This window comes from Gnatocerus cornutus, chromosome 1, assembly GCF_029298725.1.
Source record: "Gnatocerus cornutus isolate USDA-ARS CGAHR chromosome 1, icGnaCorn1.1, whole genome shotgun sequence".
NCBI classification, from domain to species: Eukaryota; Metazoa; Arthropoda; class Insecta; order Coleoptera; family Tenebrionidae; genus Gnatocerus; species Gnatocerus cornutus.
The window spans coordinates 37,462,758-37,489,027 of NC_142233.1; the positions used below are offsets into that span (position 1 = coordinate 37,462,758).

Sequence of the window (26,270 nt, forward strand, 5' to 3'; positions counted from 1 at the left end):
AAGCCGGTAAAATCTGCGCTTGGCGTTTGACGGTTGTTGTCAAATCTGTCATGTTGTGGAAGGAATATGGCGGCTTGAGAAAGCCCCCAAAATTAGTTTATTAGTGAAGTTAGTGTTCAAAGTACTGTTTGTTTTGAAAGTGTAGCGTTTAAAGTGGTTTTCCATGAAATTACACAAAACCTGACGCGTAAGTACGCTTGGAATTTTGTCGGCCTACGCACAGCCAATTTTGGAAGTATTTGTCGTTGATAAAGACATTATTGCTATTTTTTTCTTAAATTAGCACATATCAAAGAGTTTGGAGGTCAGTTTTCCTGCATTGTGTACCGACAATACAAATTCTTTCACCAAGTTTCACTATTTTCATGCAATTTGATGTGTTCGCGAAGGACATCATCCATATAAGCATACCTGCTTTTGCCATAAGTTATTGAAATTTAAAAAGCACAAATTGTAAATACGCCCTTTTAATCTAATTAACGAACATGTGACGATTGGATCACACTTTTACTTTGCTATTTTTAACATCTACTTTGATTTAACTGTAAATCGAGAATTATGAGACCTCGTCCTGAGTGTCAAACAAGTTATAACCATATCAGGTGACATCATTTTACGATTTAAAATTGTATTTGTTTACAATGCGTATTTTTCTCGATTATTTTGCGCAATGACTTGTTTGGAAACATCGCTTATTTGCCGGTATTTTTCTACTTTTGTACCTTTCCAGAATAGCCACAATGGCATATTCTGTCCCTAAAGACTTGGATGGGTTCATCCCCCATTTGTCCAAAGCAGACACGAGGTTTCGTCTGCAAGTTGGGGCTGATCTGTTGGCTTATTTGGCTGAACCTTTAAATCCCATCCTGTGCCATGACATTGGACTGCTTATTGATGGGTTAATTCCGTGGATGCAAAGTAGCAACTATAAGGTGAGTGCAAGAAGTTACAACAATTTATTTTTAGTGGGTAATGGATAAAGGAAGGTAATGAAACTGTAGGTAATCTGAATTTCTAACAAGGGGCGATTTAGTACATCACACCCGATCAGAGGTATTGTCGCTTCATTAATGGAAATCAGCTTTAAAATGTAGATCACACTTCATTGTATTTTTAAATCCGCGAAATTTACGGTTTTACTTTCATTTCAACGTTTGAGGCAAAATGCATTTTAACTGTAGAAAGTGTTTATTTCAATTCTAATTTGGTATAGTTACTTTTGTTGGTATAAATTGGCTAATAAAAATGTTTCCTTTCATTTAATTAGGAAGACGTTTCGACCTGCAATTTTAATAAGAACTGAAAAATAGTTATGGTATTTCAGAATTTTGTTGGCAAAATAATATGTTGTTAATATTTTTTTCTGCAAATTAATAGCTATTTAACAAACAAGTTGGTTAATGAAAGCGATTAATAATTGAACGATTTTAACCGGCACGAAATAGTGAGTGCCGTTAATAAGCGAGATTATTAATCGCCCATTTATTGGTACAAAGGTGGTTCTGCAACCAAATATACAAAAACTAAAGTGAGGTTGTGTGTATGATGGATGTGCCCGATGTGTCCGCAGTTGAAAAAATTTGTGTGTAATTCCAAAAAAAAAATTGGTTGTTTATAATAAACACATTAAATCATTCATTAATAGCCCACTTTAATGCATTATTTCAGCCGACAAATCATGCATTAATAGTACCTAAAAACAAACGATCGCCTGAAAAATGTTTTAAGAGAAAAATGCAGTCATCAATGTCTCTATAATAGTATATTAAAGAACGTGTTTTATAATGGCCAATTTGGTGTACAAAACGAGCCGTTATAAAACAAGTCCTTTATACATTTTTTTCGAATCTGCACCCTTTTATTGATAAAAAATTAAAATTTTTCCAATTCTAAGAGTTTTCGTGTTACACTGTTGGTAATAGTTTTGTAACTACGACTTGCCACTTGATTTTCAAATTCAATTTAAAATTTGACATTTATTAAGTTTCACTATCCCTGAATTTTAACCTAACCTCACAACCTGCATTCATATCTGTTCTATGTAGGTACATATATTGTACGTATAATGTTGGCCGCAAAGGACAATTCAATTATATTGATACATCTTTTATTCACGCAGCAATTTATTAAACACGAATCGAAAAATCCAAATTGATTAAGAACTTGACAGGAAACAGGTGAGAGCCAGACTAATTAGTTCTGCCAATTCTTAAAATCAAAATTTCCTACTTTGAGTTCTCTTATAGATAAGTCCGTTTTTGTTTTTTTAAAACCACCAACACCGCAATCTTCCCCTGCATTACAACCGGCAACGTTGCCTAGGGAGATTTTTGGTGAGAAAATAGTTGTAAATTTTTTGACATTTCTGAAAATTAGGCAGTGTTTCCGTTAAAAACGTTTCTTTTACAGCCTGTTGGATTGCAAATCAAAGGATTTAATAGTGAAAAGACTCGGCACAGCCTAAAAAGCCGTTTTGTGTAATCAAATTGTCAATTAGGCAGCTAACCTATTTGATTTTATCACCAACAAGTCACCCAACGACGATGTTGCCGGTTGTAAAGTGCTGGGAGTGTGCGGTGTTGGTGGTTTTTTAATAAAAAAACGGACTTTACCTATAAACGACTCCAAATTGAGTACTCTAATGGACCTATTAAAGCGGCAAATTCGAAAAAGGTTTATTATTTCCAGTCTGATCGGAAAGAGACTGAATTTGATTTATTATCGGTTTTAAAATATTGCACCCTTTTTGCGGTATAAGAATTTGCAAATGCATCCTCGGACAGACAACCTTTTAAAATTTTAGCAGGTTGGCACTTTTGAACTTGCGTATGAAAGAGAATTTTTAAAACTACATATTCTAGAGAGCAATAATAATTTAATACTTCTAATAAATTGATTGCTAGAAATGTTTTTAACCATTATTATTTATTGTTATCTTTGTACAGTTTTTTATATTTTATTACATATTCATTTTTTTTATTAATTTATTGTCATGAATTAATTATTGACACCCAGTTTAAATTCTTTTAATTGCTGAATTTTAAGTAGCTAAAGTAAGCATAAGGATAATAATATTATTTATTTTTAAGTTTTATATGCAGGTCGCCTAGAACTCGTGATTCAGAGAAAACAGACACATGCAGACAAGAATACGAAAGTATTTTAAAACGAAAATTTTGGAAGGCAAAAAATAATCGAGTTTACACAGAAAGAGGATACAGAAAACATATGTAATTACAAATTAAAACAGCTTATTATTGCACTATTTTATCTATACAAAAGTTTTCGGTATTAGCTATCACCTTTTCTTCCGTGCTGAAATATTATTAAAACGATTTTTGTTTTTGAATTTGTCATTTGTATTGCTGTCGGCACCTTCTCTAGTTGTCTGGGTCACGAGTTCTAGGCCATCTTCTGTCTTCTTCATATTTCTTCATAAAATTTGTTTTAACTAACAGTTTATTTGTACATATTTATTATTAGTGATGCTTTCTAAACAAAAAGTAAAATACAGAAGAGTGAGTATTTTTTTATACAGGGTGTAACAGAAATAAGTACATTAAATTTAACTGGTGGTAGATCTTGTTAAAACAAACAAATTTTTCCTTTGCGGCTTTCCAAAATTCTAGCTTAGTTTCAAGATATTAATAGTTTTAGGGTGCGATTTTGGTTCTCCTAACGATAATTATCGGTACCGAGAATTTCGTTTGGTTACTTTTCGGTTTTCACCAACCGTAAAAATTGATGCGTTGTTGCCACATATTATTCGAGATGACGATAATTTCACACTTGTTTTCTACCGATCCAAAATTTTTAAAAAACATGAAAAATGGTTCAAATCGATGTTGTCTAAGGGCACTACGAAGTAAATGAGTAAGTCTGCCCCATGGTCTGAACGGAACAAAACCATAAGAAAGCCTTTAGAACATTATAACCAAATATTTTCTTGACAGTTCGTACCATAGAACATGTATTTCTTATCTGACTTTTGTCCAAGTCAATGTACAAGTCAATGACGTCATCCTAGTTGACAGTACTGACGCTATAGTTTTCGTTACTTACGCAGCTATTATCGGTACTGCAACAAAAAACTTCTCGGCAGCCTGAACCCAGACGAAAAGATGTTTTCGGTAGTACATAACCTCAACAGTTTGTTTACTCACTACGAAAGACAAGCGAAATTACAAATTAACGTTTATTAACATAATTCAATTGAGAAATGCGACGATGGCTAAATGCAGGAATGTATTATATTTATTTCTAAGGTTAGTTTTTCATTATTTAGATGAAACATTGTGTGTAAAAAATTAACTGGACAGCAAAGACTGAATTTTCTTTCCTTTTTGATGGATTGTTCCAAAATCTTACATTAATGTCCATATAAAGGAGTTTGCTACTGGTTTTATCTTTGGAATAATTATAAAATGGAAACATTTTTATTCAAGGCGTTGGTGTCCATTTGAAACCAAAATATTTAGAAGCCAGAGTTGCTAAGTCTAGTAAAAACCAACAACTGTGAACAGTTTCATATGCCAATTTTGTGCAAGAAAAAAATTCTACGTTCAGTTTATGAACAGTAGAACTAGCGAGGTTTGGAATTGAATTGAGAATGTTAGTGGGCAAGAGAATAAATAATCAAATAGTTACCAACAAAATAAAAGAAAATATATAATTCAAAACTTTGCAATAGAATGATAATATCAGCCTCAACGTCGTGGTTAACACTTGGATCATCTTGTATTGCATCTTTTTCAAAATTATTTATTAGAACCTCACAACAACGGCTCAATACAAGAATATATCTTAAACCTTTGAAGGATCTGCTGTAGATTAAAACAGTGTCAAAAGGTAGGACATTAACAAGTAGCCAAATGGGTCGTCTGGAGATGTTCCAGTTCGCATGAATATCGCATGTAAAATGAGTGGAACTGAAACTGAAAATGATGAGCCTCATGCGATATATTCTAAACTACAAAATGAAGCCGATTTTTATCAAGGGTTATGAGTATAATAAGTAATCATTAATAATAAAATTTATGTAACAAAGGTATAATAATAAATTCAGTATGATTTTAAATTTGACAGATACAAAAGTGGTGAGGCGCAGCCTAATTTGCCTCATATGGCGAGTCGTCTCAGGTCAGGTTTTCACATGGCATCAAGTTACTCATTGTGTCTTTAAAAAATTCACTAAACTGAAATAAAAATTTATATTATGTATTTTCTAAAATGAGATGATTTTACCATTCGTAGGGAAGATTGAATGCATCAATTATTACGGAGTTGTCTTTTAAACGATTCCTGACTTAACCCTTCTATTCCCCGTTCTTGCGAAGGGAATAAAATTAAGCCAAATTGCACATGCTTTAAAAAGAGTAAACACTTGACCAAACTTGAACCGGAATCGGAAGATTGGCGATAAATCCTTGTTAAAATCAAACCTGAGGAGCGAAGTTTTCGTAAATGTTAAGTAACACCCAAGAGAAGTAACATTACCGGCATATAACAGTTAAAAAACTATCAGGCCAACTTTTGTAACGGCGGACGTCAGAAATCGAAAAAAATACACTGCTTCGTGCGATGGTTCACAAAAACAAATATTGTTATCATTATAAAAAGGTTTCTTGAAGGTTTAAATTGCAGGTTTACATGCTCTGCGACACTTGTTAGGTTAGATATTAACTTTTCAAAATACACTTGAAGTTAGCGTTTAACAAAAAGATGTGGCAACAGCGCTTGACGTGTTAGGGAGAACCAAATTACCAACCTCAATGAGATCTCTAAAAAATTACTAACAAAAATATTTATTTATCGTTTGAGAGCCAAAACGGCATGCATTGTGTTAAGGCAGACTTAAGTCATAGAATAGTGTCGCTCTTTTGGCAAAATTTCGTCCACGGGACCGGTAAAACAGAGAAATAAAATGGTCACATGATGTAAACAAACGAAATGCTCGGTACCGATAATTATCGTTAGAGAACCAAAATCGCACCCTTAGTAACTGGTCAGTTTTCAAGACGAAATTGCACAAAAAATGTAAACATTGCCAGCTAGTCGGGGCAAGCCACAGCCACGTAAAAAAGAAAACTGATAACGTTTTTGTCGAGTTAAAATTGATTTGACATCATGAATTATTTTAGTTGTAATTTTGCCGGTTGCCGCTGTTTTACGGAAAGTGAAACTGTTTGAATCTCAAAAAATGGTCAGGTCAGGTCAGTTCAAAAAATGGTTAATTTTTTAATCGTCGAGTTAACTGACATGGTGTTGATTTACGGGGAGACTGGCTAAAATGCTCAGGCCAAAGGCTTTATGGAAAGATTTTTGAGACGTGCACAGTGTTGTGAAAATAATGGTGGCCACTTTTTTTCTTAATTTTTAATTAGACCATATTTTTTTTATAAAAACGACACGTGTCTAAAAATCCCGTTGACAGAATTTGTTGTTGTCCATAATTTACGAAATATGTATTAATAAATTAATTTAAACGCGCAAAGGAAAGTGAAATTAAATAACAGATTGTTTTGCGGACAAGGTCTGTGTCACGTTGTTGCAAACGGAAATGTGCATTTGAAAGTCCCAATTTTTTTGGAAAATACTTGAGAATTTTGTAAAACCGAAGAGGAAAAAGCTGTTTATTTTATCGAGATTTACCACCAGTTTAATTTAATGTACTTTTTTTCAGTTACACCCGTATGTATTATAATATATTTTAAGAGTAACATTTTTTTATTTCTTGAAATCTGTTCAGGAAATGATTTTTGAAAAGCATAAAAATATAAAACGACGACAAGTAATAATTATAATTTCCATTTCAGTAAATTAATCTCTGCGTAATTTTCAAATCTATTACATATGTATTAATTTTTTTTTGTTTTATTTAAGATCATTGTGAAAATGTGGGAATTAATTTTAAATGCAATATTTTAAAATTTTTAATAAGCGCACTGGAAATAAAAGAGTCGCTAAACAGGATACTGCACGGCAAATCAGGCAGATGTTTTCACCTTTTTGCCTCATTTATCAATATTTGCATACGTGTTTAAGCAAAACGTGTTATATTTTTGTTGAAGATAAAATTTTGCCCTATTTTGTGCCAACTCTTTGCCGTTAATTTACCGATTTTGTAGCAAGAAAATAATATTTCGCTGGCCGGGTCATTTATATGCATTGAGTTCCATGATTTGGAAAAAACACAACCTTACAGGGTCGATGATCTTGATTTAACAGAACTTTGTATTTTTGAAGTGAATGGGACCATTATGTTTACAGGAACCTGGTGATTCCGTGTCATAATATTATCTTGTCCCACGTAGTATACATCATGGAACTTGTAAACATTTAAAAATGTACGTTCTCACATAGAGCTCATAAAGATAAGCAAATAAGTCTTGATTAAACAAGCCGAGATTGCTTTTTTAATGTAGAGATTTTGATGAAATTCGAAGTAGAAAAAATCAATTTATTGGGAGGTCGACAATTTTGTGTTATTAATACCAACCACTTTTCTCGTTTAATGGGATTATTATTTTAGTTACGGAGTTTCGTGTGCACCGTGCAGAATTTCTTCTTGTTTTACTGGCAGCTCGGGATAAATGTACTGAGTTTTTAAATCTCTGAGTGTCTCTTAAACTTAAATAGAAAAGTATTTTTAGACCTTAAGGTGCACCCGTCAACGACGATCCAAACAGTTGTTGTCCATTATTGTAGTGCCTGGTTATGTAAACCATTGATGTAAGACGAGTTTAAAGATAATACCTCATTGTTTTTATTGGTATGGGTGTGATGGGCAATCTTGTGCTAAATATAGATTAATTTTTACGTTCGACCTTGATTGTTGGTCCTGTGACGCAAAACCTTTTCGTTTTCACAGGTTTCCAGTAATGGCATCGAGGTTATGACATATCTCATTGATAGACTTGGGACTGACTTTAGACCATACCTTCAAACAGTATTACCCAACGTGATAGATAGATTGGGCGACGCCAAAGACACTGTTCGGGAAAAAGCCCAGCTTTTAATTTTGAAATTGTTGGAAAGGAATGCACTTTCACCTCAGACTCTTCTGGAGAAACTCACTCCGGGATTCACGCACAAAAACGCCAAAATCAGGGAAGAAGTATTAAGGTGTCTCCTCAACACGCTCAATGAGTAAGGATTTTTTTCAGATTTAGGGGAGGTACGAATATTCGACATCGTTCCGCCAAATATGCAATTATTTATTTATGTTTACTTTACGAGATTTCGCCAAAAGTTGGTCTTCTTGGAGATCCTTAATTGTAATCTTAAAATTGTAGTTTATCATTTCAAGGTTTCTATAAAAAGACAGTAATGGACCGCTCCTTGGTTATTTAAAGAAGATCGCAATTGCATGAAAAATTTGTACTTGCAAAGAAACTTTGAAAAAGGCATTTAAAACATAGTATGTTACTATCCTAAGAAGGCATGTGTTTTATTTAAATTTCTGCTTTGAACAAATAGAAGAAATATTGTTGTGTAAAAATTCTATTTCATCGTGGGCGTTTGTCTAATCAATTGCTTAATAGGTAGAAAGGCTAAGAAATGATTGCCAAGGAGCGTCTGGTAAAGTTAGTTAAAGAAACATATAATTTGGGAAAATAATTGTTTGGCGGTTTAACTAGCAACTGCATAAAATATAGAATACCACCCAAGAGATCGTATTTCATTGCAGCGTAATTTAAACTAGGTGCAACAAATGATGTCGAATTTTTTCGCTAACCCCACCGTGGTGTCTGCCACCCATAGCTAGAAATTCTCTCATTTGCAATGATTTATTTTGTCAGACACGGTGCCCAATCGCTGACGTTAAGCCGTTTCATCCCCGATATTGTGAAGTTATTATCAGACCCGACGTCGTCCGTCAGAGATACAGCGTTTAATACTTTGGTCGATTTATATAAACATGTCGGCGAAAAGTTAAGGATGGACTTGCAAAGGCGCAATATTGTCCCTCCTGCTAAATGGCAGGCATTGTCTGCTAGGTTCGACGAAGTGAAAGATAGTGGGGAATTACTCCTGACAGCTTCTAGGTCTGCGGATTGTTAGTATTTCTATAATTAGGAGAGTTCGTCGGGATTAAATCTCTTAATTTCTTAGATAATACGGACGAACTAGACAGGGCAGTGATGCAGAAACCGGTGATTCCAGTGAAGAAGGCGAATCTAGGAAGCGGTGTTAAACCGAGAACCGCCACTACAGTGAGCAGTGCAAGTGCTGGTGAGATTTCTTGAATGTGTTCAATCATGACATCATTTATTATTATTTGCATTTTTCTTGTTTGTGTTAACTCTTTTTATGCTTTTTCTCTTTATTTCATTATTAATTTCTCTTGCATGAACAGTTTTAAGCAGAGTGGGGTCCATCAGAAAACTCCAATATGCTACACGTAAGTCTATTTATTTACATCATTATCATCATAACTAATGAGTAGGAAGTAATTATTTAACTGTTACCTTTCAAAAGGATAAATTAGAAACAGCATTGTGCATGATCGCTTGGTATAATTCGGCGGGTTTCAAGCTATTCAACTTACCGAGGTTTTACTGTAATTTATTTAATTATAATACATCTAATAATTATGAAACGTTTCTAATTAAATTTTTTTTTTAATTCTTTTACAATTTAAATAATTTTTCAATGTGTAGCTTTTCAGCAACGGTCTTAATCAAGATTTTAAGGAATTTTTACTGGATAGCATTGAACTGATATTTGGCGACCTGAAAACTATAAGGTTCTAACTAACATTTGTATTAAATTGATCCAGTGTTCACGTTATCAGTGATATCTCTTTAATTTATTAAGCATTTATTTAAAAAAATGACAGGATCTAATAAAATCATTTTGGCTTGTTAAAATATTAACTCACTTCTTTTTTATACATGATAGAAAATGTTTAAAAAAATCGCAAAACAGACAATTTAAATTTTCACAAATAATCTCTTACAGCCTTATAATTCTCACGTCGCTATTAACTGATAAAAATTTAAGAGGAATGTTATTTTACAAGGTGTTTATAAATGTTTCTAGCATCAAGCGTGGCTTTGGAATTCCTGTCGTACACTGTTGTGCCGCTTTGTTTTCATAGTGAATATAACTATCAGGAAAATTATTTATAATGTTACTTACTTCAATGACGTTTTAGTTACGGTTTTGTGTGCAAATTTTTGATTTTTAAGTTTTAAACCACAACTAAAGTCCGTTTTTTTTTTTGAAAACCACCAACACTGCAATTTTCCCCTGCATTACAACCGGCAACGTTGCCTAGGGAGATTTTTGGTGAGAAAAAAGTTGTCAAATTTTTGACATTTCTGAAAATTAGGCAGTGCTTCCGTTAAAAACGTTTCTTTTACAGCCTGTTGGATTGCAAATCAAATGATTTAATAGTGAAAAGACTCGGCACAGCCTGAAAGGCCGTTTTGTGTAATCAAATTGTCAATTAGGCAGCTAACCTATTTGATTTTATCACCAAAAAGTCACCATCGACGACGTTGCCGGTTGTAAAGTGGTGGGAGAGTGCGGTGTTGGTGTTTTTTTAATAAAAAAGCGGACTTTAGAACAGTTTATTTCTCAAAAGTTATTTTGCTTCATGTTTGAGGTTAACTGCAAATGTCAGTTGACAAATCGAAACCCACATTTGTAATGATCGGCAAATTTGTTGGACATTTCATAGCCACCCTTGATGCTAGAAACATTTGTAAACACGTTGTATTTTCAATAGTAACGTGAATATTTTTTTTATAAGTAACCGAATACTTGTGACATATCTATTTTGTAGCAGAAATGTTGTTTATAAATTTTTACAAAAACTTAATATCTAATCGGAACAATTTTATTTTAAAAATCGTTTTTAATAAAATCAAATTTAATCCAAATTTGAGTTTCTATGAATTGAATGAACATGTGAAAGGATATGAATTAAGTGTTTGAATTTAAATCTAAATGTGGTTTTCATTTTTTGAAGGAATTTGTAGTGCTGTTACTAAATTTATTTCAATTATTAAATTGGTTAATATGTTGAAGTTTTGGCATCGTAAATTTTGCTGATCGTTAAATTGACAGTTATATAAAGACCATAAAGTGCAATTTTTAATAGTCCAGAGATTTTTATGCTTTTGCGCGTTAAAAATCGGAGTCCCATAATTACCGAAAGTTTACACGAGTATCATAGCAGATTTTGATGCGACATAATCGGGTTATTGGCACTTGATAAATAGGTTTATCTAATTGCATGACAACCACTTTTATGAATAATACAATTTAGAAAGTGATTTATACCTTGGTATTTATATTTTTTCATTTCCATTGTTGGCTGAAAAAGTCTTAACAGTCAATACATCCTCCAATCTTGGCAAAACCTGTTTCTTTTGTAACCCGGCAAAATAAAATTCTTGAAATTTAAATCCTCAATTGTTGTAATGAATGCGTTTTCCGCTACAGACTGATTTGTCGTTTTGAAGGGTAAAAAATCGAAGCAAATTTACTGCACGCTATAAAATTTCAGCTGTCTCAGTAGGCAGCGTGGACGAAGATACATTCTATAGGTCGTTCAAGGACGTGCCCACAGTTCGAATTTTCTCACCACGGGAAGTCGCCGATCATATGAAGAACATACTGGACACGATATCTGATTCAAGTAAAGATTGGAATAAGCGAGTCGATGCCGTAAGTGGGTTTGTATCAACTAAAACCAAACAACATCATTTCGTTCCAGTTGAAAAAGATCCGATCTTTGATGATCGCGGATGCGACAAATTATGAAGAATTCTATCAGGGCCTTAAACAACTCGAATTCCCATTGCAGGCGCTAATAAAAGATTTACGGTCGCAAGTGGTGCGTGAAGGATGTATTACTATAGCGTATTTAGCACAGGTTTTGGGGAGTAAGTTCGATAGGCCGGCGGAAATTCTGATGCTTCCTTTAATCAACTTAATCCAGAATTCAGCGAAGGTGAAGGAGATTGGAGTTTCGGAAGGATGGCATTTCATTCGTTTACTTTATAGATTATGTCCACGTCAGGAATGGTTACAGTAAGATTTATCATCCAAAATATCCACAATCCGAGGCTGCTCCCTATTATTACAAGCAATGCGGCTACTTCTAAGAGTAAGGAGATTCGAAGGAGTTGCTGCGAATTTCTTGATTTTGTCTTGAATAATTGGCCACCTCATGCGCTTGAAAAGCATCTAGCGACTCTACAGGATGCCGTTAAAAAAGGAATAGCTGATGCAGATCCAGAAGCGCGAGTGTCATCGCGAAAGTAAGTTCCAATCTAAAAATTAATTACACGACCAACTTGCACAATTACAGAGCTTTCCGAGGTTTCCGGGAAAATTTTCCAGATCAAGCTGAAGCACTTTTACAGTCTCTTGAGCCTAGTTATCGCAGAGCCTTACAAGGAGATGGAATGTCCGCTAGTTCATCCAATAACAACTTGGCTAGTGGCTTCAAAACTCCGAGAAGTTATGGACGAACATTAGCTACACCACAAAGTGCCACAGGTAGGATTTATATGTCTAAACTTGGAAAACCTGAAGGTGACACTGCCGCTGTATTATTAATTCGGTTATATCAATCTCAACAGTAATGAGCGGTAAAGGTGAAAGTTCAGGTATATTAGAGTTTCAACCTTAAATCGATCGTGTTGGCATGTTTTATTAACCTTTTGACGTTTTTAACATTAGACGAGGGTGTTTCTTTCGATGAACATTTTTTTCTTAATTTCTAGATTCGAGAATAGAAGTCGACTAAGCATAAATATTTTTGTTGATCGATGTGGTTTAATATCCGAGACCACGATTTTGGCAGGATAAATTTACCTACATTCCGTAATATGTATTTCTTGTCACGAATGTTTGGAGAATTTGCAAAGCGGCAACATTCAATGTAAATGTTCAAAATGCGTGTCTAAAGGTGGAAATAGATTTGCGAGAAATCTCGCGCAAGTTCTCTTATTTTTTTCTAAATTAAAAATTGCAAATGCTAAAACTCACCAGATTCTCGCGCGAGAAACTCACAGTATTTCTTGCAAACAGTGTAAACACTTAAGCAAGAACTCACGCAAGTTTCCGCAAGTATATTTCCGCCTTTAGAATGTCAATATCATGCTTAATTGAGTTTTTTTTAGTGGTTTAATTAAATGCGATATAAAAAGACAGCTGTAAATGCAGGTCTGTGTATTTGCACGCAATGGTTATCTTTTATCAACACGAGCGTGTTACTAGTGTTTTTTAACATTTTTTGCATTATTTGTCTCAGTTCTAATCAGGATTAAGTTGAAAAGTTTCAATAGTTTTTGTAGTCTTAATTTACTTGGAAAAGTTAATTTTGATCAGTGTTTCTAAATGATGGGATTTAAAATATCGTCGGGATAAGTCGTTAAGTTGCAAAACATTTTGAATTTTTTTATCGGAGATAGATAAATCTTATTTATCTTCTTTATAAAATTGAAAATCCATTGTATTTAATATCCTGCAGGTTCTACGAAAATAAATTTGGACATGAATAAAACTTGGGAAATGTTTGTCTATAATATCGATAGACAGTAGGAGTCTCGCTAATCCGACACAATGTAAACTTGGGAGTGCCGGATTAGTGGACGTTGGTCGGTGATCAGAAATTAAATGAACAAAATAGAAACAAAAATAAGTTTATTAAAAATGTAAACAAAGAAACGCACTTACGAAATTATTGTTTTTGAAAAAAATCAGTAAACGGCTTATGTTTATGTTTACTTGTTTATTCATCAATTCTTGTTTAAAAGCTTTTTCACGACGATTTCTTAGAATCATAATTTCCTGAGCAGACACACAATACAATGGTTTTAGTGCCGGATTACTGGATGTGCCGGTCTAGTGGAGTGCCGGATTATCCAGACTCTACTGTACTGAATTATATTCTTTTATGACATCAGTAATAATAATAAAGTACGTAACGAAAGTGTGTTCTATTTATTTTTCAATTTTGACAACACTGGTCAACAAGTTTTGAAAAAAAATGTACTGGAGACGTGTTAGATTATTTCTAAAATGGAATTGTCTTCAGATTCTGAAAATCGACGCCTGTTTTGCTCTTTTAGGCCAAGACATTTTTTTCATTAGTTCGTTAGAAAACAAAAAATTCTTTATCATGATTTTTTTAAATGTCTGGCATTAGCATTATACATATCATGTTAAAATTTATTATACAGGGTGATAAAGAAGGCGTTCTTGTTGCAGCTAATACTTTCATTAGCCCAAAATTGAAAACCAAAACGAAATTTGTGCAGAAAAGTTGCACAAGGTATTTAAAATAACATTCGACCTATTTAAAGTCAATTAATTATAACTATTATTATTCTAATCTTAATTTAAAATGAAATGTCAAAAATATTCACTCAAAGAATTTGTGCAAATACCTGAATATTGCACTAGTGCTTAAATATTCGCTGATATTCTTTGTTGCTGGGTTATTTTTGCCAAATTTTGTAATGTATTTGGTTGAAATTTTCTAAGGGAAATAGTCTTGTGACAAACAGCGAAATTAGAGAAAATATTTTTGCAAGAAATTCTAAAAATTCACAAATAATTTCACAATTCTGTGCTACAATGCGTCAATTGAAGAGTATAAACCCCCAAACCGCTGATTTTGGAGGTTAGCAAACAGGAAATATTTTTCTGACAAATCTACGTCAGTTTGAAAGGAAAATTCAAAAATTTTTATTCGTTAAAATTTCAGAAAAAATGTGATCGTGTCAAACCACCTTAAGATAGAACCATTCTTTTATAAACGATTAAACTCTATTTGGATAAACTTTTTATAACAATTTTTTTCAGCGAAAAAAGTCAATATTGTAAAAAGGAATAGGTTTAGATTAAATTTGCTTTAATTTCTGAGATGATTTAACTGAAAACGACATGGCACTTCCACTCATGGGCGCGTTTTTTTAATCATCTTGTATACAGGTTTGTAAGTTGGTAAATATAAGTGTATTAACTTTCTTAATGCTTTTAGTCGTCTAACTTTTGAGCGATAAGAGATAGGGCGTCAAAAAGTCAAGGCCTCAATCTTTTCAGTTATGCATGCCAATGAAAAATCGATGTAATAATTTTTAGTTTATATGCAAAATCGCATATGAAAATAATTAAATACAGCGTTTTTTAGGGACACGACCTCATTTTTTTAATTGTTTGGGGATAAGTTTTATATTTTTCTTTTAAAGCTATTTAATTGGTGTTCCCAAACAGTTTTGAACAATACATGTTTTTAAGAAAAACTAAAGAAAATTAATTATTTATGCAATAAATATAGCCTAAAAACGTTTTTTTAAGAATATCCCTGAATCCTGACCTGATGGAGCAAAACGGACTTCAGATTCAGAATCAGTAGGAGGCAGTTCTACTTTCCACTTCCCAGTACAAAATCTTGTTGACTTAGTGAAATAAGTCACAAATTAAAAGATATCTAAGGAAATTGGCCATTACATTTTGTTTTTTTTTTCAACTGTATTAAAAATTATTGGTAATTTCATTCCTAATAAAATTCTAGTTAGTGTTGCTTTGTAATTTAGTTTATGCTTATTTAATACTCCTCTACTGTATATTTTATAAACATTCAAAGTACAAAATCACCTACTTTAGTTTTAGCGCTTTTCAATTTTAAATAAATAAATTTATCCTACAAATAAACAGCCAAATATTTGAACCATTTTCTGTGTGTAATGTGCAATTACTAACATTATGTAATTTTAAAGTCTATGAAATGGTCTCAATGATGGCAGTCACGAAACATAAATCACTGTTATTTTCACATAATTAAATAATAACTTGACACTTTTTTTAATTAAATTGTAAACATTCAACTAAGCACGAACCCGAGTAGTGAAAATGTACATGTCTAACGTCAATTTCTCTGCAGTTTTTATGATTACTAAAAATAAAAGATTCCATTAAAAAAGTGTAATAGCTGCATCCTTCTTTGATATACTTTTATTTTCCGTTAAATTGTTGGCACCAAAGGCATAGGCGGAATAGGAGAATTTATGATATCCGCAATTTGTAGATATCGCTCATTAGGAACTCGTTTGCGGCATAATAATTAGTATAATAGCTGATTGCTAATAAAATAATATGAAGGGATGTTGCGTTTTGCAATCAATGATTGGATAATTAACTGTGCAAAATGATGAAACCGCTAGTTAAATTTAAAGTTGACAAGCTGGTTGATTTTTATTTTGTTGAAAAAAAAGTCAGCGGAAGTAGATTATCACGGGGCTACGCGTAAAAACGCGGCGGATATTTATTGAATGTTAATATGGGAATTGAGTAATTTATGTGTATAATTTGTTACGCTGCGTTTGGGATGTATAGGCAGCACAGAAAATCTAAGTTCCACTGGTGGTGGCCTTCAAAGGGCGCCTTCTTTACCAAGAAGCTACAGACAGCGTAGTGGTATACCGGTACTCTCTAGAGAAAGTATGTCTAGATGTCTTGCATTATTTAGTTTTTTAATTCTTCTTCCAGACATTAATCTCATGTTTTTTCAGATTCCGGTCGTAAAGGTTTCAGAAGCAATTCTGCCATTGATTTGCAAGCAGCACAAAGAGCAAAAGCGCGAGCTCAATATGCAGCTATGGGACGTAATAAAATATCCTCAGGAACGGCGAGTTTGCGTAAGTTCTTACTTCCCATGAAAGGATATTAGCTTGCTCTTATTATGTCCATACTTCTAACCAATAAACATTTGTAATTCATTGTTTTCTAATTGATTAACAGTAATGAGGCAACTAATAATTGTAGATGATCAATGCTTTAGTTTTAGGAGTGTTTTTACCATTTTCTAACCTAGTTGTTGCTTTTTTCCATGTCTTTAGAGGGGGAGGTTGCTCAACAAGGTATTTAACATTTTATTTATTAACACTCTATTTACCCCATTTTTGGAAAGAGTGGATATTGAATGAGTGTATTTTATTGTAACAGCACGGCCGAGGAAAGCTACAGATGCAATGTCTACGCAATCACCGGAACGTCTCGGAAGAACGAGAAGTCGAAATTCACAGTCACAGCGTAATTCATACCAACGTCATAAAAATATCATTTCAATATAAATTTTTTTAGCGACAAGTAGGTCAGGTTCACCCAGCTCTCGATTGGCTTATTTGTACAACAGAAGTACCGAACACGACTCACCAAGACCTCGAAGGCTCTCGTCCGGTATTCCCAGATCTACCACAGGTTCCCGTGACACATCCAGAGAAACAAGTCCGAATCGCTCAACTCTGGGTAGATTTCGAAGAGGCAGCGATAGGCCCCCTCTGAGTCCTGCTTCTAGACCGGTCTTAGCGCAGAAAATGTTGCAACAGAGTCGAGAAGCAGAGAATGCTTTAGCTGATGCCTTCGTGAGTAGCGCAAACTCTTATTGGTTCATTTCTGACATTCTCCATTTTTTGTGTAGAACGATTCAGCTGATCATTATAGGAGTCCTAGGAAAACAATGAGATCTATAGATAATCATTCTGATGAATCTGAAACATCTAGTGTCTGTTCGGAAAGATCGTTTGATTCATTTAGGCGGCCCAGTGATGTAAGTTTTGAGTTGTGTGGTTGGTACCTTTGCAGCTTTAATTGTTGTGTTATTTTATTTTTTTTGAGCTTGTGTTAACGATGTCATTTTCTTGTCAGTCATATTCATGGAGCGGTTCACAGCAAAGACTTTCAAGCAGGGAATTGTGGGAACCCTGCCGTGTAAGTAAATTAAAAGCCAAGTAGACTACTAATTTCATTCTTAATATCATTTTTTTGAATGGGCACATTTACTATTGTTTACAAGACTTGAGCTTTTTATTACTAGTCACAAGTCTTCCCAAGCGTGGTTTGAAATTGGCAGCTTTTAATGCATATTTCGGCTACTTTGAGGTATAAAACGCTTGAGAAGTTTTTTATATATCTCGAGTGGGTTAAGATTTTATTTACATAAAGTTTCAATTACCCCGCTCTTCATATATAAATTGCTGTTTTTGGGTTTGTTGCATGTTTGCAAATCACGTCCATTATAATATACAGGGTGTACTTGAATAAGTTTTATTGAGAAAGTTGATAAATGGCCTGGAAATACAAATTTAAGTCGACTGCAAAAAGCATGATACCATACATTAAAAATTGTATAATAGATTACAATTAGGGCTAAAGTACATGTGGGTGAAGTTTGCTTGTTTCTGATTTCATACATTTCAACACGAAATTTTGAGAATTTACAAACTCATGTTTAATTTTTTCATGATAACTCAGTTTAGACGTGAATTTAAACTTCTTTTGTCATTTTGAATCAAATAATAGTTATTTATCCAAAATGTACTAATAAAGTAGTACTTTATTCACTCATTTTAGACAAATAATGTACTCTTTTACCCTCTAAACACTTTAAAGAAAATTATGTCACATTTCCATGACAACAATGCAGGCATGTCTTTCTAAAAGCTAAAAAATTGTCACTGCTGTCACGTCTGCGCACTTCTAATTGTTATTCATGACAATTGATGACAGTGGTTAGTTAAAATCGGCTAAACATTGAATTTTAGTCGAAATACCAAGAGCTATTGCCAAATTTGATGAAAATCGGTCGCTAAGAGCAGTGGCTGCTGATTAGTAAGAGTTGTATAGGTCAAAATAAAATGTTTAGAGAAAAATCAAAAAGAACGCCACTGCTCAAAGTCTGATTTACCTTATCGAAATTCAGAGAAAAATCCATGACAACGAAAAAGTCGTTCACATTTCGGTGTCGCCAATAGTACACTCTTATACACTGCCGTACTAAGCAAAAATGACCTATCTACATTTTTTTGGAAAATGGAGTTTTTGATAAATACAAATTGTTAAACCCAAGTATTATTATTCCAATAAACAAAAATTTACGAATATTCACTTTATGTAATGAAAAAACTGTTATGAATTATAACTTATCTGCAGTTTTTATAAGTTTGCTAAGCAATTAAGACCTATCTGCATTTTCACAAAGTTCATTGTGCAACAAAAACTTATCTGGTAGATTTCAAGAATTCAATTTTATATTTGTCATTTTTATTTGGTTGGTCAACGCTGTAATTACTTGTGTACGGATTTGTTGTTTGTTTAATTATTAAGTTAAGCAGAGTTGTTTCAAGGTAAATTAAAATTACTACAAAAAATGCAATTTCCATTATATCGGTTCGGAGATGCATTTTATGTATGTGGGCGAAAATGAGAGCACCGATTGTGGTATTCAGGAAAATATGGAAAGTAAAAAGTTAGAGAAGAAAAATTATTTCACAAAAAAAGGAATTTTAAGGAAAAGAAGACGTTGCGACAAATCTTTAAGTGAACGAAACAAAAAGAAGCAAACTGCAATGCGAGCTTAGCACTGTCAAAGACGCATGTAAATGTAAGAAAAACTGCAGAAATAGTGTAGGGAAAGACAGACAATGTGAAATAAATGAAGAGTTTTGGATGTTAAATTATGATAATAATAATAAGAATTGGGCTTTATTTTCCTTCTTTTTTTACTTAGTTAATTGCCAGAAAGTGCAACTTGCAGTAGTACAAATTAAATCAACAGGATTTCAACAAATGCGATAAGAATAAATCTTCTAAAACGTCAGTGATTGACATGCAAATGAATATTTTCTTTACATAAACGAATGTTATCAGTTTATTTAAAGTAAATAAGCTAAATCCTCGTTCAATATTTACATAAGTTTGTAACGGTGAAATTCCAAACAGAGACAAAACACTTAAATACAAAAAAGATTTTAAATAGGCGTAATTTGTGCACAACAAAGGTCAATTCAAATTTAGATAATTTAATTTTTTGTTCATAACTTGTTAAAAAAAATATTTTATTTGTATATATACATTTGTTAAATTATCATTAATGACATAATGACAATAAAGTTAAACTATGGAGAACAATATTAATAATCATTTGATTTGCAGATAAGGTATTTGGGCTTAGTAAATGTGGAATATTTTGTTCAAAGAAACGCTTGAAGTGCAAAATTAACTAATCCGAAATTAATAATTGAATGACAAGTTTAGGGTTATATTTTAAAGCGCTTTTAAAAAATATACTAGGATTTTGAAGTACAAGATCATAAGGTAAATAGTGGAACCAAATATAATCGCAAATAGTTCGATATCTCAGTTTGGACTTTTATGTAGATAAGTCATTTTTGCTTAGTGCGGCAGTACAGGGGTCCGGCAACACTTGTGTCCACCCCTAAAATCGTCTTTAATTTTAAAGATAAAATTTTGAAACTTTGCATACGCTTGTAGTTGACAAAGCTCTAGAAGCTGACGGAAAAATTTGTTTTTTATCACGGTTTGTTTGGCGGCTCGACGCTTAAGAAGTATAATTTTGAGCGATTTTTGAGTTTTTGTGGAAATATTTGCGAATACAATTTTTTTTTCAACATAACTGTGATACAAATATTTGTGTTTTTATTTGAAATCTAATGCAAATTGTGTTTAAAATTTGCGAAAAAAACGCTGTTTTATCAAGTTAGTTTTCAAAATTATGACAGCGCAGGGGCAAACTACGTTTACACCAAAATTTTACAAGTCACTTAAATCACTCTTATAAAGGTTAATTTTGATTAACACGGGCATGTGGACACCAGAAATTATTAATTAACATCAACAAAGCGACAATTTCACCAAGTAAGACGTTTGTTACAATCTAAAGCGAACTAAAGGATAGATGTCATTTGTGACACAAGATGTTGACAGATGGGTGTAAACGTAGTTCCCGATTTTGACGTAATGAAATTGGAAACTAACTTGATAAAACAGCATGTTTTTCTCAAATTTTGAAGACAATTTGCATTGAATCTAAAATGACAACTGAGATATTTTTAACACATTTATATTGAAAAAAAAAATAAATTAGGCGTTGAGATCACAAACCCTCACAATTAACTAAAAATTACATTTTACAAAACATTACAAAACTATCAGTGATAAAAAACAATTTTTTGCCTCATCTTCTAAAGCTTTGTCAACTGTGAGCGTATGCAAATTTTCAAAATTTTATCTTTAAAATTAAAGACGATTTTGAGGGTAGACACACAAGTGTTGTATCTATTATTATACAGGGTAATTTTTTTAAAATGGCAGGCGTTGTAGAATTTTTATTTATAAACCGATTTCAAAAATTTAAAAAACAAATTAAATGGTTTTTAATTTACTATAAACTGATGATTTTAAAATTTTTCATAATGTCTTAGTATATCTTTTGGGCAATACTCAACTTTCTTATTTTAAATTGGAACCCATATTTTTTTTTTCATAATTTGGAAGATATTAATTTTCTTGATTCAGAAATGTGTAATATGTTCTACTTTTACCAAAAATATTTTTAAAAAAATTATCAAAATTGAAAAAAAAGCAATAAAAGTTACTAAATCTAGGTACATGGTGTCAAATAAAAGAATGCCGTTATTGTAATGTCAAAAAGCAGCAAATAACAGAAAGGATCGGCATTTTTTTTTTAAATTATTAATAACAAAAGACAATAATAATTACAAATCAGAAAAAACAACTATCTAATTTATTTAAAATACTGTTGAAACGCCATCCCGTTTTTTTTATTGCACAATTGACACCTACGAGAAATGCATTGTGCATTGTAAGGTGTAGCCCCATCTTGTTGAAAGAAAACTTGTTCTTTCTGTTATTTGCTGCTTTTTGACATTACAATATCGATATTGTGTTATTTGACACCACGCACCTAGATTTTATTAACTTTTATTGCCTAAATTTTTTCATTTTTGATATATATTTTTTAATGTATTTTGTAAAAGAAGAACGTATTACACATTTCTGAATCAAGAAAATTAATCTTCTAAATTATGAAAAAAAAAATATGGGTGTCAATTTAAAATAAGAAAGTTGAGTATCGCTCAAAAGATACTAACACATTTAGAAAATTTTTAAAATTATCAGTTTATAGGAAATTAAAAACCATTTAATTTGTTTTTTAAATTTTTGAAATCGGTTCATAAATAAAAATTCTACAACGCCTGCCGTTTTTAAAAAATCACCCTGTACAAGCGTCTAAAATGAATGTTTAACAACCCAAACCGAAGGCCCGCACGTTTTAATGACCACAAGTTAAACATTCATTTTAGGCGCACGTGTAATACAAACTTTTATTCAATTTTAACCACCCTAAGCCCCAAAAATAGTGATTCAAAGTTCACATTCAAGAAATGTCAGAACTGACAGCTACCAAATAAAAATTTTATGAGCGTAAAAATTTGTCTACAATATCAGGTGTGCATGTACAGTGACTGACGACGGTGTTTGTTTCAAACAAGCAAAAAATTGTCAAAAATTCATCCTAAAGTTCAAAAATAATGCAGGATTCCAAAGAAATAAAGGAAAACTGGCTTCCATTAAAGAGTCGAGATGCTTATAAAAAAGCGTATCAAAAGTTTCTTGGATGGAAAGAGCAGCAAGGCGTTACCATAACCATGGTTTCAAAACAGCAAAATAAAATGTTTATTTAGCTTGTGGATTAAAATTTTTATACCGCTAGCGGATAAACCAAAGCTTTAATGGCCTACTAATAGCAAAATAAACGTCTGTTTAAATGTCAAAATTGAATAAATTAATACTAAGTAAAATTATGCAAACACTTCGCTTTTTTTGTAATTTAATAAATGATAATCTGATATGTGCGTGGAATATAGAATGGACGATTAGAAAGAGCATATAAACCACTAATCCTTAGAGTAGTGTTCACTGAACGCATGGAGGCTTTAATTAGCTGGATGATTATAATTTTTATTCATAGCATGGCACATTACTCTGGAAAACGCTTTGGCATCACTTTAAAACTGCTACCAATGTTAGCACCTCTTAAATATCTATGCGGCACAATACAATGTTAGAAACTTTCATTTTATAATCACCAACTTCTTTCAGGATATCAACGAGATCATAGTATTGTGCGCTAGTACGGTATGGCAAGAACGCAAAGATGGCCTTCTATCGTTACAGCACTACCTAGGCAACGAAGTACCGTTAACCCCTGGAGAGCTAAAACACCTCACTGAAATCTTCACAAAAATGTTTATGGATTCACACACAAAAGGTTTAAGTGTTTTCCTCGACACTCTGCACGAAGTGATCAAAATGCACAAAAACGACCTCCACAATTGGGTATACGTTCTTCTACAAAGAGTTTTCTTGAAAATCGGAACGGAAACTTTGAATTCCGTCCAATCAAAACTAATGGCCACCCTAGAGATTGTCCGTACAAATTTCCCAATATCTCTTCTCATATCGAATGTGTACAGATTTTTAGTGGACGCCACTCAAACGCCGAATACCAAAGTAAAAACGGTGGTGTTGCAGTTTTTGACAACACTCTGTAATTTAGCTGATGGAAGTCAATTGGAAGGAACGGCTGCAGCGAATCAAGCTTTGCAGAAAATTATTGCTTTTACTCAAGATATGAAGTCGGTGGAGCTACGAAACGCGGCAAAGAATTGCATTGTGGCAATGTGGAATTGCAACACTCCACAAGTAACGATGATGTTGTCGGAGTTGTCGAAGGAACAACAAGATGTAGCGAGGAGTATTGTTCATAACCATATGAGGAAAAACTCGACTGGGAGCGAACCTGGAAGTCCGTTGGTCAATCCGAGTCCGAAGACGTTGTCTCCAGGAACCCCACCTTTGAGGGGTGATGGTTTGGACCAGGAAGAAATCTACAGGAGTTTGAGGAAGACTACGGCGGAAATTCAGAATTACAGTTACGAGACCCTTGGATCTAAGCTGGACAGAGACAGAGACACCACATCGCAGGATTCGGGTATATCACAAATGTCAATAGGGAATGACATCAAAAATGACATTGGTATCCTAGAAGAGAGAATGGAAGATCTTACTATTAGGGCAAACTTCAATTCAAGGTCCGGGCCAAGGTCTTTACCGCCATATACTTCAGTTAATGGTATTACCGAAACGGATTCCAATGGTTATAAAAGTTTGGGCGAGTGGAAGGACTCTGACATTATCAAAAACATTTTTGAGAAGTGTGTGGTTGATCATCCGACGCCAATCCAAGAAAAGAGGATGCTTTTACTGCAACTAACTGAAATGATAAAGCAAGGACAGACTGAATCTATTATACAGAATTTTAAGTAAGATGTATCCATACATTGTAACATTTAACATTTCAAACTTTTGCAGAAAACTACTTCGGGTTTTGATAGACAATTTAAATGGAAAAGACCCGAGCACTCAGATTGCTGTATTAGAAATTCTGAGCGCAATTTTCCAAAGTCCAGAACTTAAAGGTTGTTGGTGTAATTTCGTTGAATTGCTGACTTTGAGAGTTTTGGACGCTCACTGTGATGAGAAAAGAGAGGTTTGTATTTAGGTTTAAGATTTGATAAACATGGAAAAAATGAAACGATAACAACAACGGTCGCTTTAGGTTGTGAAAATGGCAGAAGCAACTGCTGCCGCAATGAGCGTTTGCCCCTTCAACACCATTGTAACAACACTGGCGCCTTTAATCCAAACAAACCCTTTTCCATCTGTGCTGGGGGCCATTAAAATGCTAACGAAACTTATAGAGACTAACCCTACTGACGTCACTGATGAGCATTTGTCAATGATAATGCCCGGATTAATAAAGGTTTGATATCGTGGTGTAACGAACTTATTCTAATTTATTGTTTTTAGAGTACTGATCATGTAGAAAGTGCAGTCAGAAAAAGTTCTATATTTTGTATGGTAGCGTTGTACAAAGCTGTAGGTGAAGAACGACTGTTTTCATATATTTCGTGTTTGTCAGGGAGCAAAGTTAAGTTGCTGAGATTATACATTAGTAGATCAAACACGTCTGTACCAACCAGCCCCAAGAATTCAGCAACGAGCTAGTCCACAGAAGATCCCACTAATCTTCCAAGATATAGATAGACATTAGCAAACGTTATTTTAAAATAAGCTTATTTCAACGTAAACTAGGATAGTTCTGTTAATTAATTGGTCATGATTTGAAAATGTGATGACACGATCTAAAATTGAATTCTTGAATTTTGTAAATATTAAATATAGTCATTTATTGCTTTTGTGTTAATTTTATATTTAACCTTTTTACTAATGTTACTGTTGTTCATTTTTAACTAAATGCACTGGAGTTTATTTAAGTGCCATTTATATTTTGTGAGAAAGTCTAAAACAAAAACAACATGTAAGCAGATTTAACGTTGATTTGAAAGAGAGAAATTATACAACGTTTTGGGATTTTGTGAGTTGAATTTAGGTAAAGGCTCTATTGTATATAAATACATGTAATGTTGTTTTTGTTACTCTTCTTTAGTTGTTCAAATCTTGTAAAGATATATTGTGGCAGTAAAATTTATGTCTTTTATTAGGGACATCAAATGTTATTGCTGCTATATAACATTGGAATATTTGCACGATATTACATAATTTATTGAACGTTCGATTTATGCGATAAGTTAAAAAGTGATGAGTTTTCTTGTGTGAACACTCTGCATTTATATTTCGTGTTGTGATGATAACTGTAGGTTTGAAATGGTTATTTTACATCGTATAAGTTATCTTCCTAGTCATAGAACATCTGCATATTGTTGTTGTCTTTAAGTTTTAACGATTGTGTCGGACAGTTTAATCTGAGCTGTACATATTAAATTTTGATGTTTTTTCTAGAAGTAAGATCAGACGTGTTAGTTTGTCGATTTTTTATTGGGGGCGTTTTTGTATGTGTGTTATGATTGAGTTCTCAAATCTAGACTTGTAACATGCAACATATGAGTAGTCTTAACTGCAGGTTTTTTTACATAGAAACTTCAAGATCTAGCTTAAAGAAATGATATTTTATATGCCAAATAATATATTAACTGTATGTGCTATAACTTTTTTTAAAAAACCCTTTCGTAGCCTGTATATACTGTACTTTAGATCTAGCGCTGTTATACCACGTCAACAAATGCTTTGCCATTGTTTTACTTTGAATAATCAACCCAGCTGTAAATTTCAATATGACCTATTAAAATTAATTTGAATTTCATGTGTTTTTACTGAAGTAGCAGAACTGAAAATGTACGCAAAAAACTTGGACCGTTATGTCAAAGTTTTAAAAGTCGCGCCTCCCATCAACGTTCAGTTTTGCCAACGTACAACTTTTTAGAAATTGAGGTTATAAATAAATTAAAGTAAACATTAGTAAACATTTTTCGGCGAACTTACTTTAACACGTCAGAAAA

At 33.0% G+C, this 26,270-nt stretch overlaps 1 protein-coding gene and 1 long non-coding RNA gene across 10 annotated transcripts; one reads left to right on the forward strand and one right to left on the reverse strand.

The window, feature by feature from the left end:
* Nucleotides 1–9: 9 nt before the first annotated feature.
* chb (CLIP-associating protein) lies at nt 10–26,072 on the forward strand. 8 transcript variants are annotated; one of them, XM_088029525.1, is made up of 22 exons: nt 10–187; nt 731–932; nt 7,871–8,148; nt 8,802–9,058; nt 9,115–9,234; nt 9,359–9,403; nt 11,519–11,679; nt 11,729–11,965; nt 12,019–12,275; nt 12,326–12,516; nt 16,363–16,467; nt 16,539–16,664; nt 16,866–16,886; nt 16,972–17,058; nt 17,110–17,390; nt 17,447–17,575; nt 17,674–17,736; nt 22,951–23,842; nt 23,897–24,173; nt 24,223–24,400; nt 24,470–24,673; nt 24,721–26,072. In XM_088029525.1, the coding sequence occupies exons 2-22, from the start codon at nt 741–743 to the stop codon at nt 24,916–24,918; spliced, it is 4,299 nt and encodes a 1,432-aa protein (XP_087885651.1). In that variant the 5' UTR covers nt 10–187; nt 731–740; the 3' UTR covers nt 24,919–26,072. The 8 variants fall into 8 exon arrangements, with proteins under 8 accessions (XP_087885651.1, XP_087885630.1, XP_087885658.1 ...); XM_088029504.1 differs by having other exon boundaries at nt 22,951–24,173; XM_088029532.1 differs by lacking the exon at nt 17,674–17,736 and having other exon boundaries at nt 22,951–24,173.
* Nucleotides 5,019–5,982, reverse strand: LOC148182279 (uncharacterized). Of its 2 annotated transcripts, XR_015770860.1 has the most exons (3): nt 5,497–5,982; nt 5,245–5,441; nt 5,019–5,195 (listed from the first exon to the last, which is right to left on the reverse strand). It is a non-coding gene; the product is annotated as an uncharacterized LOC148182279 (long non-coding RNA). The 2 variants fall into 2 exon arrangements; XR_015770859.1 differs by having other exon boundaries at nt 5,245–5,982.
* Nucleotides 26,073–26,270: the final 198 nt, after the last annotated feature.